Source organism: Aythya fuligula, chromosome 1 (assembly GCF_009819795.1).
Source record: "Aythya fuligula isolate bAytFul2 chromosome 1, bAytFul2.pri, whole genome shotgun sequence".
Taxonomy (NCBI): Eukaryota; Metazoa; Chordata; class Aves; order Anseriformes; family Anatidae; genus Aythya; species Aythya fuligula.
The window spans coordinates 15946640-15964151 of record NC_045559.1 but is presented as its reverse complement, the minus strand read 5'-3'; the positions used below and the strand labels follow the sequence as shown (position 1 = coordinate 15964151).

The following is a 17512-nucleotide window of genomic DNA, read 5'->3' as shown; positions in this document are numbered from 1 at the left end:
AACAGCAGCTGCTCCCCTGACCCAACCTGTGGCCAGTGCAGCCATAGGGAAATGATGGCTTTTAAAGCCTGCCATGTTATCAGCTATCATTGTCATCATTTTTGTAAGGGTGGTGTGTGCACGTGATGCTGGTAAATGCCTAGCACAACCTTTGAGATGCTGCCGCACCAAAACGCTATGGGCAAGCTGCAAACAAGGAGACCAGTTTTTTTCAGTCCCTCCATGCTTCTTCCTAGCCTGGCAATTATTGCTGTGTGTGTCCTTGGAGGATCTGTCAGCACAGGCGTAGGAGCGCTCGAGGGGCAGCATCCAGCCTGCTGACATCTGTTCAGAGCTCACAGTGGCAGGGAAATGCCGTGCCCTCGCCTTCACCCTCCCACCTCCAGCACCGGGCAGCCCTGAGCTGCTCGGGCTTGTTTTGAAATGCCTTCTGCAGGCTTTGACAGGGGAAGGAGGAAACGGGTGGGTATGAGCAAACATGCCCTGAATGTCATCTAGTGCCCTAAGCGGGGTTCATTTATTTTATCCGGTATGATGGCGTTTTTTAATTGCAGTACTTGCCTCTTCAAGAACAGGAGCAACCATAAATGCAGGTCCCCAAAGGAAGGCAGTATCTATTCCACGACTCTGCTGATCAGAGGTAAATCTAGCATGGAGAGTGAGGTACACAGTGTTAATTCACATTTTCATAGAACTTGCAGAATATTTCAACATTACTTGCTGCCACAAGAAATTCCTTAATGCTTCCTTAATGCGTCCTTCACCACCACCACATATTTCACCCGGCCAAGGGAGTGCCAAAAGCTGGACAGAGATTCAGTAATTACAGTAACACTGCCGTGCTCTGGCAGATTCTGTGATTCTGTGATACGGCTTCCTACACCCTTCACAGGTTTGCATTAGAAATCCTTTGCAGAACAAACACCAAGCAACCCTCATATGCATTGCACTTTGTAGCAGCTTTGCCTGAATGGCACCTTACAGATTTCAGTCCCTTTTATTCAATGCATTAAGATCATTCTGATTCTGATCATATCCTCCAGACATGCATTTGCAATCCCATTCACCCAGGGTCATCTGCCAGCCTGGGATGAGCTCTCTATTGCATCCTGCATCAGCTAATGAAAATACTGACAAGCCCCAGGCAAAAAGGAGACATCCTCCCCCCTCTTAGGAACCTCAACTCATACAACATAAAATCTCTGAGAATCTGAACAGGCTTCCAGTCTTTTGTAAGCCTATCTCCTAGGACATCCATGCAGATCATCATTTCCAAGTTAGCTTATAAGGGTGCCACATAGAGCAGTGGCTCAAGTCCTCCTAAAATCAGCATTGTACCTCCTGCTTTCCTCCCTTTCCCACTCAATAGCCCTGTTGCCTCATCCAAAAAGGCAATCATAATTTGCTTTTGACAAATTCACAGTGGCTGTTGCACGTTAATGTAGAATTCCTATGTCCTCAGAGAATAATCCGTTCCAAAGTTTATTTGCTGTGTTCTGTTTAACTGAGGCTGCTCAACGCCTTGCAGCTGCCCCTGCCTAAAGGCAGGTTTTTATTTTATGGAGCCGAGTGGCTCAGTGTCAGTGCCTGCTCTGACACACTATATGCTTGGTAGGGGGAGCCAAAATAGGCAAAAGTACATTAAAAATACACAAAATACACAAAAATACGTTAAAAGATGTATTTTCAGTGTTTGGATTTCTAAACAAAATAGTAGCTCTTTTCTATCCAAAATAGTAGATCTTTTGTACACTTTAATCTTGGGCATTATTGCATTTTAACATAATTCTTTGTAAATATTTTCAGTGTGGTGGGTTTTTTGATGAATTCCCTGGTTTTCAGATTTTGAAATATAATTTGTTAGTTTTTTGTCCTCCAAACAATTTCTCTCTATTTTTAATTTCACTGTAATAAAATTATAGTATTATTTCAACACTATGTAGTGGGAGATTTCAGGAGAAAAAAATGATTAAGAAATGATGACAACAGAGAAGCTGATCATCTTACTTGCACTTGGAAACGAGCATCTCACCATCTAACTAAGCACTATTTCTTTTTTCAATTACAGCAACCATGAGCACACATTCAGCAAACAAATGAATTTTCCCATTTTGAAAACATAAGCCATTAAGCACAGCATAGTTGTGATCTATGAAATACGCCTCACTCCATCTACATGCTTCCTACGGTTAGGCAGTAGCCTCTCTGCTGTCTTATTTTCCCCCAGTAGGCTATTAAGCAGAGCTTTTCCCCCCAGGAGCGCAGTAATGGATTACCACCCCCAGGTCTTTTTGGACAGCCAGGCTACCAGCGTCTGTTTCACTGAGTGAAAGCCTCTGCGTGAGACACTTAAAAGACATATAGGCACCTCCTGGGATGCTGTTCTTGTTCGTTGTTTGAAATGAGCACCTAAACATTTGAAATGAAATGAGAAATCTGAAATGACCACATGAAGTAGGTATTGCTTGGAGACTCCCTGCCCAGCTGCAGTTGTTTTCGTGGTGAGGTTTGTGAACCCATAACAGCTTCACCTGAAAAGCTAGAGCAGTTTTTTAGCTTGGTGTTTGTTACAAGGAAGAGAAAGATTTTATATAAAATTCCATCACCTGGACCTCAAAAATTCTGTTTCGGTTGTCTTTCTCTAAACCCCACATTTCTCCCTTTGTTAGCATCTAGGTGACATTCGTTACTTGAGCAGCCACACTGAACAAAGGAGCATTAATTAGAAATAGTAAGAAATACTCACTAAGTAACAATAGTAACCAGAAATAAGTAATCATATTAAATATTTTAAAGTAATTTTAGCATCTAGCTATGGCAACATTAGCAAGTGATGTGCCCACTAGGATGGGACCTCGGTAGTAAGCCAGCTTATGCTGATCTCCTGATCTCACTGCCTACCTGCTTTTTAGAAGTTTTATTTCCAGTAATCCTAGCTAGCTTCCTATTAATGGCAGGAGAGCACCTTTTGACTTAGTTTCACCCAACAGGAGTCTCAGCTGGTGCGTCTGAGACTACTCTAGAACTGAAATCAAAGCAAACTCGGAAATTTCTTAATGTAGATGTGCCGCAAAAGAGTACAGATAAAATATATTGTGAGTGGACAGACAGACAGCCTTAACATCACCAAAATCATTTGATATTAGCAGAGGTTAGCGAACATTAATGCCCAAAGTAACTTGGTCATTTCCAATATTCACATAAATCTGATTAACTGAAAATACTGCTAAAATAAACACTAGAATAGCGTAAAACCCCTTGTAAGACATGAGTACCTATAACACTTCTCCTAATGTTACCCTGTTGAATAAAGTAGCAGAGTAGGAAGAGGAAGGATATCACCTTTAAAATTAATCAGTTAGCCATTACACTGAGTAGGCAAAATAGATTTTGTGCATAACCATTTTGTATTAGCATGTTCTGCACTTTAGTTTAATCTCAGTTTAATTTGCAAAAATGCCTTACCCTTTAACCAAAATGTTTTTAACCTAAAGGGAAAAAGAACATTAAACAGTCCAGGACGTAACCTGCACCAATGAGGTTAAATTGTGCCAGAGCTTTGGGCAATAGCCTTTCATGTGCATTATTTGCTCTCCTTTTGCTCACATCTTTCTACAAAGTATTCTGAAATAGAAAATTCACCAAAAGCAGGTAAAAAGCTAATTAAATGTGCTGAAAGGGAAACTAGACCTTGCTTTGATTCCTACTTCTTCCAAACAGAGAAGAAGAAAAAAAAAAAGGAAAAAAAAAAAAAAAAGCTGTTCAAAAAATCTGAGGTCACATTTTCCGAGGGTTTTCTCAGTCTGTGTTTATTAATCTTCTCTTTGCACCTGCTTCTACACTCCAACATCTCTGTCCCCATTTTCTCTATGCAATTTGTGGCACAGATGTAGGTTTCATACATAGCATGCAGATGCAAGTGCTAAATTGGAAAATGCAAATGCCATGGATGATTGGAAAATGGAGCCTTCTCTGTATGAGGCCTTCTTGATATTCTGGGCCAGAATACAGATTTCATAGATTTAATTCAAATACAAAAAATACAGGTATGTGACTCCTATGTTTAAAAGAAAGGATTGCACATTTGCCTAAACCAAGAAATGTTGAGAATTCTCCTTACTTAGCTCCTTTTTCACTAGAAACAAATACAGGCTACATTTAATATATATCCATATCATATATATAAAGTTAGTTTCGTTGTATATATTTTGATTTGACTTCAACGTAGAACTGTTCTTTTTAAGAGCAAGTATGCAATGATATTACTATCACTATTTTCAGGCAGATGTCAACTAGTTTGTACAGAGAAGCTCAACTACTTCTTTGAGTAAAATAATAAAAAGAGAGTTGCTGAACTTACTCGTGCATCAGTGATCGTACCACTGTGTTGCCGTGAACATGAGACTCATAGAACAAGGTGTAGAGGTATGGCAGAAGGGAGTATCTGATCCGGAGTGTAGCTCGAGATATCTTGGCAAATTCTGCTCCAAAAAATGCTGGATCTTGCTCCTGTTGAGTAAAAGCTTTGCACTGAGCATTATAACGATGGATACAAATTCAACAGAGAAACCTGTGTGCAACCTAAGGAAAGCTGTTGCTGGCATAATCCCATGGAAGTGAATGTTTATGTAGAAAAAGTACTGATTTGTGAACTAGAAGTGTTAAGAACCACATCTGCCCTCTGGGACAGAGAAGGCAAAACAGAGGAAAAAGGGAAGACCAACAACCTCCAAACAAAGGCAAAAGCATTGTTATTTTTATACTTATTTTTGTCCAAGAGTGTAAAGTGGGAGTGTGTCTCCCACTCCCACAAGGTGTGTCCTTTGATCCCTCCCAGCTCAACTTCTCCAGCTCTAAAATAAGCCCACCAACAAGGCACCTGGCTGCCTTCCACCTTCACAAAATTCTGCCGTAAGACTCAGTTTTCTCATTAAAATCAAAGAATATGTGATGAATTCCAAGGATAATGAAACATAAAAGGAACAGAAGTAACAAAGCTTTTTATACTATCTGGTGCTTTTCAGTGAAAAAAAAAAAAATGTATTAATTAAACCATTTGAAATCCCCAGAGGATTATGCAAGGTGGCTACTTTAGATTTTATTTTAACACTAAACTTAATATTAATTAAACTCAATATTTAAGTAAAGTTTCTTCACTATTATGTTTACATCAGAATAATCTTTCCTGCTGGCTCTGAGGTCTGAAGCATCCATCTGTTATTTCAAAAATTGCACTGTATTTTTATCACTTTAAGTCTGACACTGTACAAATATTGCCTAAGTTCAGGAAAAAAAGAAAAACAAAAGAGAGTTGTTAGGTGATGCTGAGTCACCCAAAATGCCTTGTTCATTTCTGTCAGGGAACACGATGTTTTAAATGGGTTTAAGTGGTCCAATAAAAACCAATGCATCTTCTGCTACTTCTGTCATTCAGTCACGGCTGAGTTGCAGCTCCTGTCCTTTTCCTGCCTATTAAATTGCATGTATGTTAATAATACCCACTCACCCTGATCAGACCCATTTGCATGCCCAACAGGCCAAGTGAACCTATAAAAATAAGAGATCTCTAATTTTACGGAACAGAGGTAAATAGAAAATATTTATCAACAGCAGCACCTAAACCCCATAGCAATTTGCTCTCCTCAGGAGATATACCAGAATATCTCAGGTATTATTATAGACTATAGGGTAAATCCTGAGTTTCTTAATGCCAGCACAATAGCTTATTATTCCTGCTTTTGCCCTGTTTCTGGATGTCCATGATACTTTCATGCAGAGGAAGAGGTCTCTTTGAGGAATGTAAATGCTGCAACATTTTGATGACATAACTGTACAGAAAATTGAAGGTTAGCTAACAACCTAATCTCAGGCACTGCACAGATCACTTTACAGAAGAAAGAAAACAAAGCAAAGAGAAACAAAAAAAAAAAAAAGCAGTTATTGAACTAGCAGAACCTTTTCATCATTGCTGCAGATAACACAGTGTGCTTACAAAGGCTGCAAGACCTTCACACTGACTGTAGTTAGGAACAACGTGATCCTTCTATCTAGGATAAGTCTTGAAAGGACTATATGATAAGTTGAAGCCAACACATGACTCTGATCTAAGGCCGCGCTTTTTCATCTTGCTCATGGGCTCATTGGCTCTGTTTCTCCTTGGCTGACGGTGCTGTCACTGTCGCTGGCTGTCCTTGGAGTCCTCACGTGCTTGTCTGGAGTTTCTAACTGTGGTGTTTGTCTAAAACTCACTTTTAGATGGCAAGTGTGGTGTATAATGCCCTCTCTCCCCTTCTGTGTAATAACTATTAAAGTTGCAGTGGTACTGAAATGAAAATTGAAGTTAGCCAGTGAGCAAGCAGATGTACTGGCACTCACTGGCTCTTATGTAAAACCTGGGCTTCAGCAGATAAAAGATGGAGAGGATAAGCCTAACCTCTACAGGACTTGCAGATGTTAGATACAATATGTTTTTCAGTTTCTAAGCCATTTTTCCCTTACAGATGGGAAAAATTTACACTTCACAGCATAATTCCTGCTCTCAGTACATCATTCCCTATCACCTGCTCAAGCTTTCCCAAGAATGGCAGGTTAATTTATGAGGAAGTAATGCAAATCACCATTGTCAGTACAGTAATCATAGAGTACAGCTCTGCATAACTTCATTTACTTACCATATTTCCCTCTGCATTGTGGTTTCTGGAAAATGGGTAGAAAGAGCCAAGCTGCATCCAGCGCAAGCAGAGTTCGTAGGTAGTGTTGTAGTTAAACCCACAGATGTCAGCACCAATCTGGAGAGAAAACATCATAACATAAACGTTTGCAATTGTTGCTCTGGCCCAAAAATGAGAAACCACAGAAGATTACTAATAAATATAAATTTTGGAAAGAGATACCAGTTTCTGATGACTTTATAAGAATGTTCCAGGGTACAGTGATAATAATTTTGCTGGGGTGGAGATTTTATTGGTTCCTAGAACATTAAAATCACTGTGGAAGATGTGAACATATTTCAATAATTACACAAATCCTGCATACCAGCTTGCAAAATCTGAAACTTACAGAGGGACCTCAAATCATAAAACACGTAATATAAAGAGATCTGTTTGGGGTGGCACGCAGTGATTTAATCTGAAGTTGGCAGTGCTATTTTTGTTTCTCTTTAGCCAGCCAAGATTGATGACATTTAGGTTTTTTTTAATCTGCAGTTCCCTACTCCGTACAGGCCATTACTGCTAGCCATCTCAAGCAGCTTATTGCAGAAAACATTTGACTTAATTTAAAGTGATATCGGGTATGAGCCAGCAATTGCCTGAAGGACTTCAGACTTACATAGGGCATGCCAAAGAGGTTGAATTCCAGCATGCCAATGATAGAGTAGTGCATGTCCTTCCACTGGGAGAAGTTGTCGCCCAGCCAGTGACCCCCGTGCTTCCCACTGCCGACGAAGGTAGACCGACTCAGGACAAACGCCCGCTTGCCAGTTGCCTGCTGGGCAGCACTGCAAAAAATTGCAACAAGATCATTAAAAATAGGAGTGGTAAACAAAAGAGTCATAAGATCAGACTGAGCTTTCCAGCACAGCTTTATCTTGGATAGTGTTATCCTTGAAACAATTATTACTGTGGTCTGGGCCATGTGAAAACATGGCTCCAAAACTGTAAATAACTGAAAGTTTTACTCAGTGGCCAAAATAAACAACTAAAATCTATATGATCCCCAAAACAGTTTGTTTCAGGTATTTCTAGTTTTCTGAAAAGCTAATTTGCTTTTATTTTATTATTAACCCTGTCTCAAAGTAAACATTCAAAATAGAAAATCCTTTCTACATTAGTTCATTTAATTTAGTGTCCTATCATTTCCTAAAAGCAAGCATAATATATATATATATATATATATATATATATATATATATATTTAGATTTGTCTAGACATTTTTATTGGCAAAAAAAGTCCTAATATCCTGGACTGAAAGTTAGGGAAAAGAAGAAAAAAAGAGAGAAAGAGAGAGAGAGAGAGAAAGAGAAAGAAAGAGAGAAAGAAAGAAAGAAAGAAAGAATGAAGGAAAGAAAGAAAGAAGGAAAGAAAGAACATCAACATTTTAAAGTCTTTTAAAAAAATCAATACAGAAAGCAAACGTAATCTTTCAAAATGTCACCCCTTTCCCATAGTATTTTGTCTGATTTCCTGTTATTGTTTGATTTATGAGGTTTCATTACAGAATTAGTGGTGTAATGAATTTTTCCTTTCCTTTTGGAAATAATTTTGCTGCACCACCAGAAAATCAAGGAGATGTAATATGCCTTATTAACAAATCTATTACAAAGTTCCTCAACATAGAGTAATCTCTGGAAGGGATTACATATTACAGCATTATAGATTGCTGGAGCACAGGTTCAATTTTACTTTAATAGGATTTGGGCAATAAAACTCCATAGATTCTCTAGGAAATCTTAGCCTGAAATATAAACCATGCTGTCCACCACCCACCTCCTTCTCCCTTAATGAGATCTGTGCAAGAGCTCTTTCACTCATACTTGTAATGGCCAACGTTCAGCATTGTTTCTGTAATGGCACAGAGCCTTTAAAATGCTTCAACACTTGCTTTCAACCAAAAAAACAACCAACTCAATCACCAACCCAACAAAACAACCAACCACCACCAACAACAACTCAATGTCTTTCATACATGCCTAAACACATTAGTCGTATGCAGCACGACCAATGCTTGGTGCTGTCATGTAGGGGCACTACTGAGCCCCAAAACTGCACAAGATTCCCCGTTGTGTGTTTAAATGACATTTCTGAGCACTTCAGGGACAGGAAACTCTTTTTCCTGAAACTTTTCACGGATATCTTGCATATGCATTCTTTCCTCTGGCTGTGCAGCACAAGTTTGGCTCTGTTTGCAAATGGAGGTGCTAATGAGGGCAATATTGGATCAACTCAACTGTGATCCAGAGCTGCACAAACAATTTGCAACAAATAATTTATTGAATAAATTTCAGTCTATTATGAATCATTGCTGAACTGGTCCTAATGTTCTCAAATGTATTTGTTGACTGAAATTATTTACAGAATATTATGTGTGAATAGTTCTTGGCCTCAAGCTATGCACAAGCTGATTGTTGCTAGTTCACCATGCCCAAATTCAAGCCATTTGACTGCATACATGGGTCAGATGACACATTTCCTATTCTCTAGCTTCATTAGCATAATTCTTGGAATTGTTTTGTATGCGATTATGAACTTGTCATTTGTTTTCAGCCCATACCCTACAATTGATGCTGGTTTGCTAAATATTCCCATCAGTAATTTAATTTATTATATTATTTGTGAAGAGCAGATGCAGAAATGGTATACAAGCAGCCTTGAAAAGAAATGCATTTAAGAAACCCAAATGAATATGTATGAAAAATTCTTCATCAAATTCCCCAGCTCTGCAGCAAATCCTGCCTCTGCTGGTGTTTTTGGTGGTGTTCTCCAGCCCTGAAGGACTCTGCAAGTTTGGCTGAGCATTTTAAGCAGCGCAGGGACAGGGAAGGTTCACCACCTTCGGGGAGGATGAAATGCAACCTTGGTGGAGGCTCCTGTGGTGAGAGGATCTTAGTGGAAGTCAGGGTGCTGAAGCCCAAAAATCTTTCTGTGTCCCAAGCATCTTGTCTGGGCTGGGCATTCAGCAAGGGTGAGGGCTCAAGGGCTTTCTGCCTGACTCTGGAAAGCTGGACTCCTCTTCAGCCCAGCACACAGGAGCTAGCAGACTGCTTCTGGCTTTTTCCCAGTGCCTCCCTTCCCCCAGGCTTGGCACAGAGCTGCAAATGCATCAACACCTTAAATAGGCTCACTTAGCCAACTCCCCTGGATGTACAACTGGTGAAAATGCATGCTTAATGCTAAAATAAGCCAGCACAAAGACCCCTGCTTTGGCACTTGCATTGTGGCATTAAACATATCCATGTCTTCGCTCTCTGCTGGAAAACTCGTGATTTGCCCATTTGATTTGATCAAACAGTAGCTTTCCACTGTCACTCTAGCCTGACAGCAGCAGTGCCTGCCTGCGTAGACTCATTTTGAGAGCTTCCCAGCTGCTAAGGGACAGCTTTCCAGTAGCCGACAGCAAACCTACTGCAATGCAGCTCAGCCCTCCTGCACCCACAGAGCCCCAGGCCAAAATGCTGCCTGCCAGCAAACCAGAGGCAGCTCCAGCAGCAGCCAGGGAGCTGGGTACAGATCCTTCCCTGGCACTCATGCAAGCTCCTCCGGTAGCGAGGGGATAGAGAAATTCCCCTGGTGCCACACAAGGCTGCTTTGGTATGAGAGCAGCTCTAATGCAGTGTGGGAACAACTTGTTCTGGCTGTACAAAATCAGCAGTTGAAGAGTTAAACCCTACAAGCAGACCCTGATTTTAGCTGAGAAAAAGAAAATTGGAAAAGGCTCTGCTTCCTCTGCCAAGAGTCTTTCCTTGAAATTGTTCTTACTCAATGACAAACAGCAAAGTGAAACGTGGCTGCTTCTTACGAGATACCGTTGCAGGTTTCCCAAGTACCTCAGCTGCTTTTAAAATGCATTCCGGTCACCTGAAATCTGCATGTAGAAATAATTAGAAAACTCACTGGAAAGTTGGTTCAGTCTGTGACCAGCCAAAGAGGGAGTGTGTGTTGTAGTGCTCTCCCAGGTAAGTCTTGGAGTCGGGGCACAGTGTCTTTTGAGCCAGGGAACGATCAGAAATGCCTGAGAAGGACAAAAATGTTGTAAAGTTATATGCATCAGATTTCAAATATCTTCATGGTTTTACTCATCTGGGAGAGAAATCACCAAAGGATTTGGAAAGAGGAAAGGCAGAAGAACTGCAGGATCTGCACTGGTTAGAGGTTAGCATGTAGTTGTGAATACCTTTGTGCAGACAGGCACATGTGTCCTCAGGAGGGTGAGGGAACTGATTAAACCCTGCTAATGAGGTTCAAGTTTTCTGTCCAGTAATGCAGAACATCTGTACAGTGATCGTGTATTCAGCAATAGCCACAGAGAAAACTTCTGCATGCTAAATTAAGAATATACACACGCATTCTTCTATGCAGTGACAAATTTTACTTGAGTGAAAATGTTGCAAGAAAAGCAAACCAAACAAACAAAAACAGAAAAAAAAATAAACAAAAAGCAAACAACCAACAAACAAAACAAAACAAAACAAAACAAAAACACAGAAATTTGGATGCCCAGGGAACTTTTATGTTTGTGTGAAATCATAAGACCTAGATTTGTGGACCACTGAGATGCAGACACAGGTAGGCAGCATGACTCTGCCCCACAGTGGCAACACCCATACTTAATCAAGCCTGGCCCCTTTCTTCCCCTGAGGAACCTGAGACTTAAAAGGCAGCAGGGCCGATGGCACAGCCCCAGGCAGCATCGCCAGAAGCCAGCAGGGAGAATCAGAGGGGCACAGGGGAGGAAAATGCATCAGATGCAGCAGTCCTTAGCAGGCCATGTGCTATGGCCCGATACGCTGCACAGAAGAGAGCAAGGACAGACCATAATGGGTATATTCGCATGCAGATGGGTTATACGATAACTCCTTCCATCAGCAGGTCACAGGCAGTGGAGGCAGTGACAGATTTTTGCCTTCAGTAATGGCTGGGGTCAGCCCTGACCTCACTGGCACAGCTCTGGTTCAGCTGAGCCAAGGGGAAGCAGTAAGAATTGCCTGCACAGGTGCTGCCTGGTCTTTGATCCCCCATTAAGGAGATGCTGGCAAGACCCATTTGGTGTGGGAAAAATGTGATTCTTGTTCTCTGCAGCTGGCTTTCATGAAATTGCCATGTGCAATTCAGCAGGAATTGGGCAGGTCAGGTATTTGGGTTATACAATGGATTTATTTTTAGAGGTGGAAATGAATGTTATAAAACCCTTTCCCCACCCCAAAAAAAAAAAAAAAAAAAAAAAAGAAGAGAGCGAGAAAGACAGACTGTCAAATATTTCTCTTTTTCATGCTTAATTGGGTGCATGCACTATGATAAATATTTCTTCATGAGCAAGCAACCTCAATGCCTAATCACACTTTGCAGTGTGTTTGCAGTTCATGACTACAAAGTGCATTTCTCTGTACCTGAAACCCCATTAACCTGTCTGCTCTGCTGGGCCACCAGCGCTGGCATCCCTGTCTTTGGATCTTTAGACACAAAGACTCCAGTGCTGTTGATCTGCTTCAGAAATAGCTTCATTTATAGGCAATTTCCAAGCAACCCTGACTGGTACAGCTTTAAAGAAGACACTAGAGTTCTGGGAAAAGTTACACTTACTGTCCCAGTGACACTTAATTATTAGCCCTGTAAAATTAAGGTGGAATATGAAAGCAAATGCAGCCACATGAATCATACTTTCATGCTTCGTTCATATTCTGAATATTTTGCATTCTGCATCAGCAATACTGATTATTTTACAGTGCACATAGTAATCTCAAGTGTAAAAGTGGTTTATAGAAAATTGATTTGAAGGATATCTGTTTTTAGAAGGTCAAACCGCAGGTACAAGTAATCATGGTTATGGTTTAGATAAGGAGGCTGAAGGATACATTGCCAAACACCTGAGCCACTGAGAGTGGAACTCGTATGGACTCAGGTGCCCATGACAAGAGTGAGCCCCCAAAACCATGCTACCCCAGGGAGGTCCTGGCTTGTTGGACTGAGCTGCTTAGGTCCGACATCACACCTACACCAGCTAGGGGCTCAGACAGCCAAGGGCATGCACAGTGTTGGCATAATGTGGAATATGATAGAAAGCTCTTAAACATGGGATGAAAACATTGGGTACCAGCTCTACTGCACCTTGGAAGAGATGCCTTAGAATCCTGCCTGTAACAGAGAGACCAACACCACAAGCTGCAAGTAGAAGGAGAACCTTCGCACAAGAATGGGCAAGCCAAAGAGAAAGCTCAGTTTCACAGCTCAGGAGACTCTTTGTGGGTCCATCCCTCACTCCTTTATTTGTGAGGGTGAAGGGAGCTCTGCTGTTTCAGTCCTCTTACCCAAAGGCTTACACCTCTTTTTGCAGCTCTGAATGATGGCAAAAATAGGGGGAACTTAAGGCAGGGGTGGAAATCATAGAATCATAGAGTCATTAAGGTTGGAAAGATCATCTGGTCCAACCATCCCCCACCACCAACATCACCCACTAAACCATGTCCCTAATCAGCATGTCCAACTTTTCCTTGAACACCCCCAGGGACAGTGACTCCACCACCTTGCTAGGCAACCCGTCCCAATGTCTAGCTACTCTTTCTGAGACAAAATTTCTCCTAATTGCCAACCTGAAAGTCTGCTGGTGCAACTGGAGGCTATTCCCTCTTGTCCCAAAAAGTCTCATCAGTGTCTGTACCTAGGTCAATGACAACTTGATCGAGACCCACAGTGTTAGTATACTGTAGTTACAACCAACAATTTTCCCATAATGAGAGTGGACATCTAAATCTTAATTTAAAGCTCTGCTTCTGATTTCAATAGTTAACATATCTTTTTATAATTTTATGTCACGCTTTTGTTATGTTTGAGCTTCTGATGTATTCAAACTGAAGAGAAATTAGGTTTAATAAATAAAATGAATAATTGACATGACAGTACAAGAGCCTGAAGGGAAAAAGGGGACATTTCCAATATTTCACTGTCAATAATTCATTTATGTCTCAACTTCCTGCTGTATATTAGCCTTACTTGGGCAGCAGGGCTTTCCTGGGGAAATGTTGACTGGATTAATTGCCAGGAGCACTGGCACTAATTGTAAGTACTCAGGGCTTCCTGAGGGAGAATGAGCATGCCATTAACCCTGCTACTAGAAGAGGTGTTCCCATTCCTAAGAGTCTTCCATAGGTTTGGGCCTTTAAAGCTTATTTTTAGCCTATAACTAATTTCTAATAGGTGACTGGAAATTTATTTCCTATGAGAAAGAAAAGATTTTGAATTAAGGAATCAGGAAGAGGCAATCTTTCTTGTTGTGAGTTGTAGAAAAGGCAGGGACTGCCCAGCCCTGAGACTAGCAGTGATGTTGGTAAAGCAGAAGAGTTACTCCTTCCATAAATCTGAGTTATAGTCTATAGGTATCTTGCCCTTTCTATGGTGCAGGCCCATTGCTCAGAGAATGGCAGGGAAGGCCATTTTTCTTGCCTTCTTACAAGGCTGCCCCACTGACAGAAGGTTTCTTATGCTTGGTACTCCACTGAAGCTGAGACATTTGTGTCCTGGATGAATCTGTAACTGTACACTTGGAAAATGAGAAGATGGAAAATGTACCTAAGAATTAGCCTTTTTCAAAAAAAGATTATCAAGAAAACTTTACTTACTAGGAATGTAAGGAGGGTTATTGATATCATTATCAGCACATCCAGGAAACTGGCCTCTTAAGAAATTAGATGGTTCATTCATATCCTTTAATAAAGAGAGTAAGACAGGTCAAAACCCTTATTTACTCTTTTGAAAAGAAGGGAAGGCATATGTAATCAGACTTACAATCCAGATCCCGTCATAGTCAAGGACATTCTTAAACTCCAGACACAACTGGGTCCACCACTCAACTGTCCTGGGGTTGGTGAAGTCAGGAAACACTGAATGTCCAGGAGGCCAGGCCTAGGGTTCACAGGTACAAATGTCTGATTATTGTCTTATTTCTGCTACACAGCTTCTTTAATGCTTTGGAGCTCCATTTAACCAAAAGAATAAGAGAATTTAGTAAACCAACCTCTCCAACAGCAGGAGTTACACCGTCAGAGTTGTTCACCCAGACTCCCATTTCCTCGCCAAGGTCGTATGGCTTGTAAGTTCCCGGTTCTTCGTCCTTAGTTATGAAAGGATCCTGAAAGCAGTGATTACACTTCCTTTATCAAGATCTCAGAAGTTATTTTTTCTATGTTTTAGAAAAAAAAAATGATGTTCTTAATGCAGATTGCAGTAACATTGGAGTAAAACGGCACTAAAATTTAGCAAGAGTTGAGAGCAAATAAAAATTTAGGAAAAGTTGCTAAAGAGATGTTGTGAATATTTTTTGTATAAGGCATAATTAAGTAAAACTAATAAATACCCTCATGTTTATTTTTAAGAGACTTTCTATATTCAACTGATTTTGAAGAGGCATCAAATTTTGTTTTCCTCCCTTCCAAAGTCACTAAACTTGGGCAGCTCTGGATTCCCTCCAAGACAATCATCATTTCAGCTTCATTAGCTTCAGCAGCTCATCTCTGGTATAACTCAAACAACCCAAGGGGCTTGAAGTTGGGACACATCCAGCCTTGTTAGCCCCCTCTTCAGACCTGATGTTGGACGAGGAGGTTTTATGACAACCTGGTGGTGAGTAACCCAAGTCATGAAGCTGGAGTGGCCAAACTCCTCTGCTCCCTGCAGGTGCATCCTGCAGCTCACCCCTCCTGTCCCCATCACCACTCAGAGGTACTCACCATCTCCCATTGCTGCCAGTGGCATGGACACCACCAGTTTTCCTGCCCCAGGTCAGCCACCAGTGGCCACTGAGCTCATTGAAAAGGAGCCTGAACTGGCTCACCATGCCAGTAAGCCCTGAAGGCAGGAATACTTTGAGATGTCACTGAAGAGGTACTGTTCGACTCTGCTCAGCAGCCAGCTGGGACTAAAGGAGGTTACTGTGCTTGGCAGTACACCCCTAATTGGGAGCAGCTCTCTGCCTTGCGCTGTTTAGAACAAAGGAAGATTGCAGCCATTTTAGAAGAAGGGAATTCTTCCCTTTTCTCTTAGAAAATGTTATCCCCTCAGGTTCTGCTTAAGGCAAAGAAACTCTCAGTTATGACACACAATGGAGAGTAATGCCACTGAAATAATTCTGCCATTATATCTCATGCACTAATTCAAATGAATTTTAATTAATAGCTGATAGAAGTGTAACTGCTATACATAAGGACAAAAAATATACTATCACAAATGGTAATTCCTTTAAGGGCATGTTTTAAAGCTCGTTTAAATACCTAAATTAATTGCTGATTTACTTGTAAGCCCTACGGCAGCTCTAGCCCCTGTGAAGAAAGTATATTCTTCCAAATAAAAGCCCCTGCTTAATTCCCACCTTAAATGCAAAATTGAGTTCAGCTTTAACTACGTAGCTCCAACATCAGCTTCATAATTAAAGAGTGTAAGTGTCCATTACGTTTTTAACTTGTTGAATAGTTCAGCTTTGGAAAAGAGAAAACTGTCCATCTTCAATAATTATCTTATAATTGTGGAAAAGATGGCTCTCAAGGGACTTGAAGGCTGGAAGAAGTCAACTTAATTAGCTACTCCTGATCCAAACTTCTTGTTTCCTTCAGCTGAAAGGTTATTCCAGTGCATAAATCTAATCTATTATGCAGGTTTTGCAATGTCCTAAAGGGAACAAAACCCTCCCAGCCCTGGTTTTGCAATCCACAGGTTGTTCATGGGGGAAGGAAGTTTATTGCTGTTAAATCTTCCTTAGCTCATCTTTTAGTATCTCTTGGAGAGGAGATGCAGAGCATCCATACTTCTGACTGACTGCTTTGAAACCTGGGGCACCCAGCACTAAACCAGACCAGCGCAATTCCACCTAAAGCTTCAAAAATAGATTTTGATGCACATCCAGAAATCTCATCTATCTCTGGAAATTTTAGCTTCTACAGCTCACAGAGCTGGACTTGAAAATGTTAAAACACTCATGGTGTATTTTGAATCATAAGCATGTTGCTATTGACGCTTTTTTATTATTATTAAGAAATTTGTCACTCACCATTCCTAGCTGTTTCCATTTTTAGTTTGATTTAATGGAAGGTATACAAGGTCTTTCATTAAATTTCCTCTTCAGGAATAATGTTTATAATTTTACATTCTAGTCATTTTTACTTTCAGAAATTCTTTCTTTGTTTCTAAACAATACATTTGTTCTGACTCAGAATAAGTCACAGCTGAAGTATGCGTGTTATTCAGCTCAATAATGATAACCAAGTACTGACACACTGAGGCAAAATCTCTCTTACAGGGAGGTGGCCTCTAAAAGACACCAGGAGAGAGGAGTGCTGAGACTGCATTGAGAGACTCAAATAACGGGGCCATGCTGCTGTCAAGGTGACCACAGGGGCATGGAGGGCTCTCAGCATTAGTGTGGGGACCAGAGTGCCTGATGGTGAGACACCAGCCACCCTGGTGGTGGTGGCACAACTAAGTTCAGGGTCCCAGCCTCAAACAGACTACCAGCAATTGCTAGTACTGCTGGCTCTCCAGTTGGGTTGGACAGGGCTTTGGGCAATCTGGTCTAGTTGGAGGTGTCCCTGTCCATGGCAGGGGGCTGGACTAGATGATCTTTAAGGTTCCCTTCCAACCCAAGCCATCCAATGACTCTATGATCTGCATTTTGCTTGTGACCACAGTTGTCTGAAATGCTCCATACCAAGCAGAGGGACTGCACCCATCTCCCACAAATCCATTCACAATCCATTCACCGGAGCTTTTACATGACATGAAGTGTCTGCAATCAGAGCACATTTCCTGAAAT

General features: G+C 41.1%; 1 protein-coding gene across 1 annotated transcript in view; it reads right to left on the bottom strand.

Annotated features, from left to right (window-relative positions):
• Window positions 1–522: 522 nt before the first annotated feature.
• The window catches only part of LOC116497232 (sucrase-isomaltase, intestinal-like), a 42655-nt gene continuing 25665 nt past the window's right edge, over window positions 523–17512 (bottom strand). Inside the window, exons 10-17 of the mRNA XM_032200894.1 lie at window positions 14726–14839; window positions 14497–14613; window positions 14331–14415; window positions 10612–10729; window positions 7330–7498; window positions 6672–6788; window positions 4361–4509; window positions 523–646 (exon numbers count right to left, since the gene is read on the bottom strand). Of these exons, the coding sequence (XP_032056785.1) occupies window positions 523–646; window positions 4361–4509; window positions 6672–6788; window positions 7330–7498; window positions 10612–10729; window positions 14331–14415; window positions 14497–14613; window positions 14726–14839 (993 nt within the window). The remainder of the gene's footprint in view (window positions 647–4360; window positions 4510–6671; window positions 6789–7329; window positions 7499–10611; window positions 10730–14330; window positions 14416–14496; window positions 14614–14725; window positions 14840–17512) is intronic.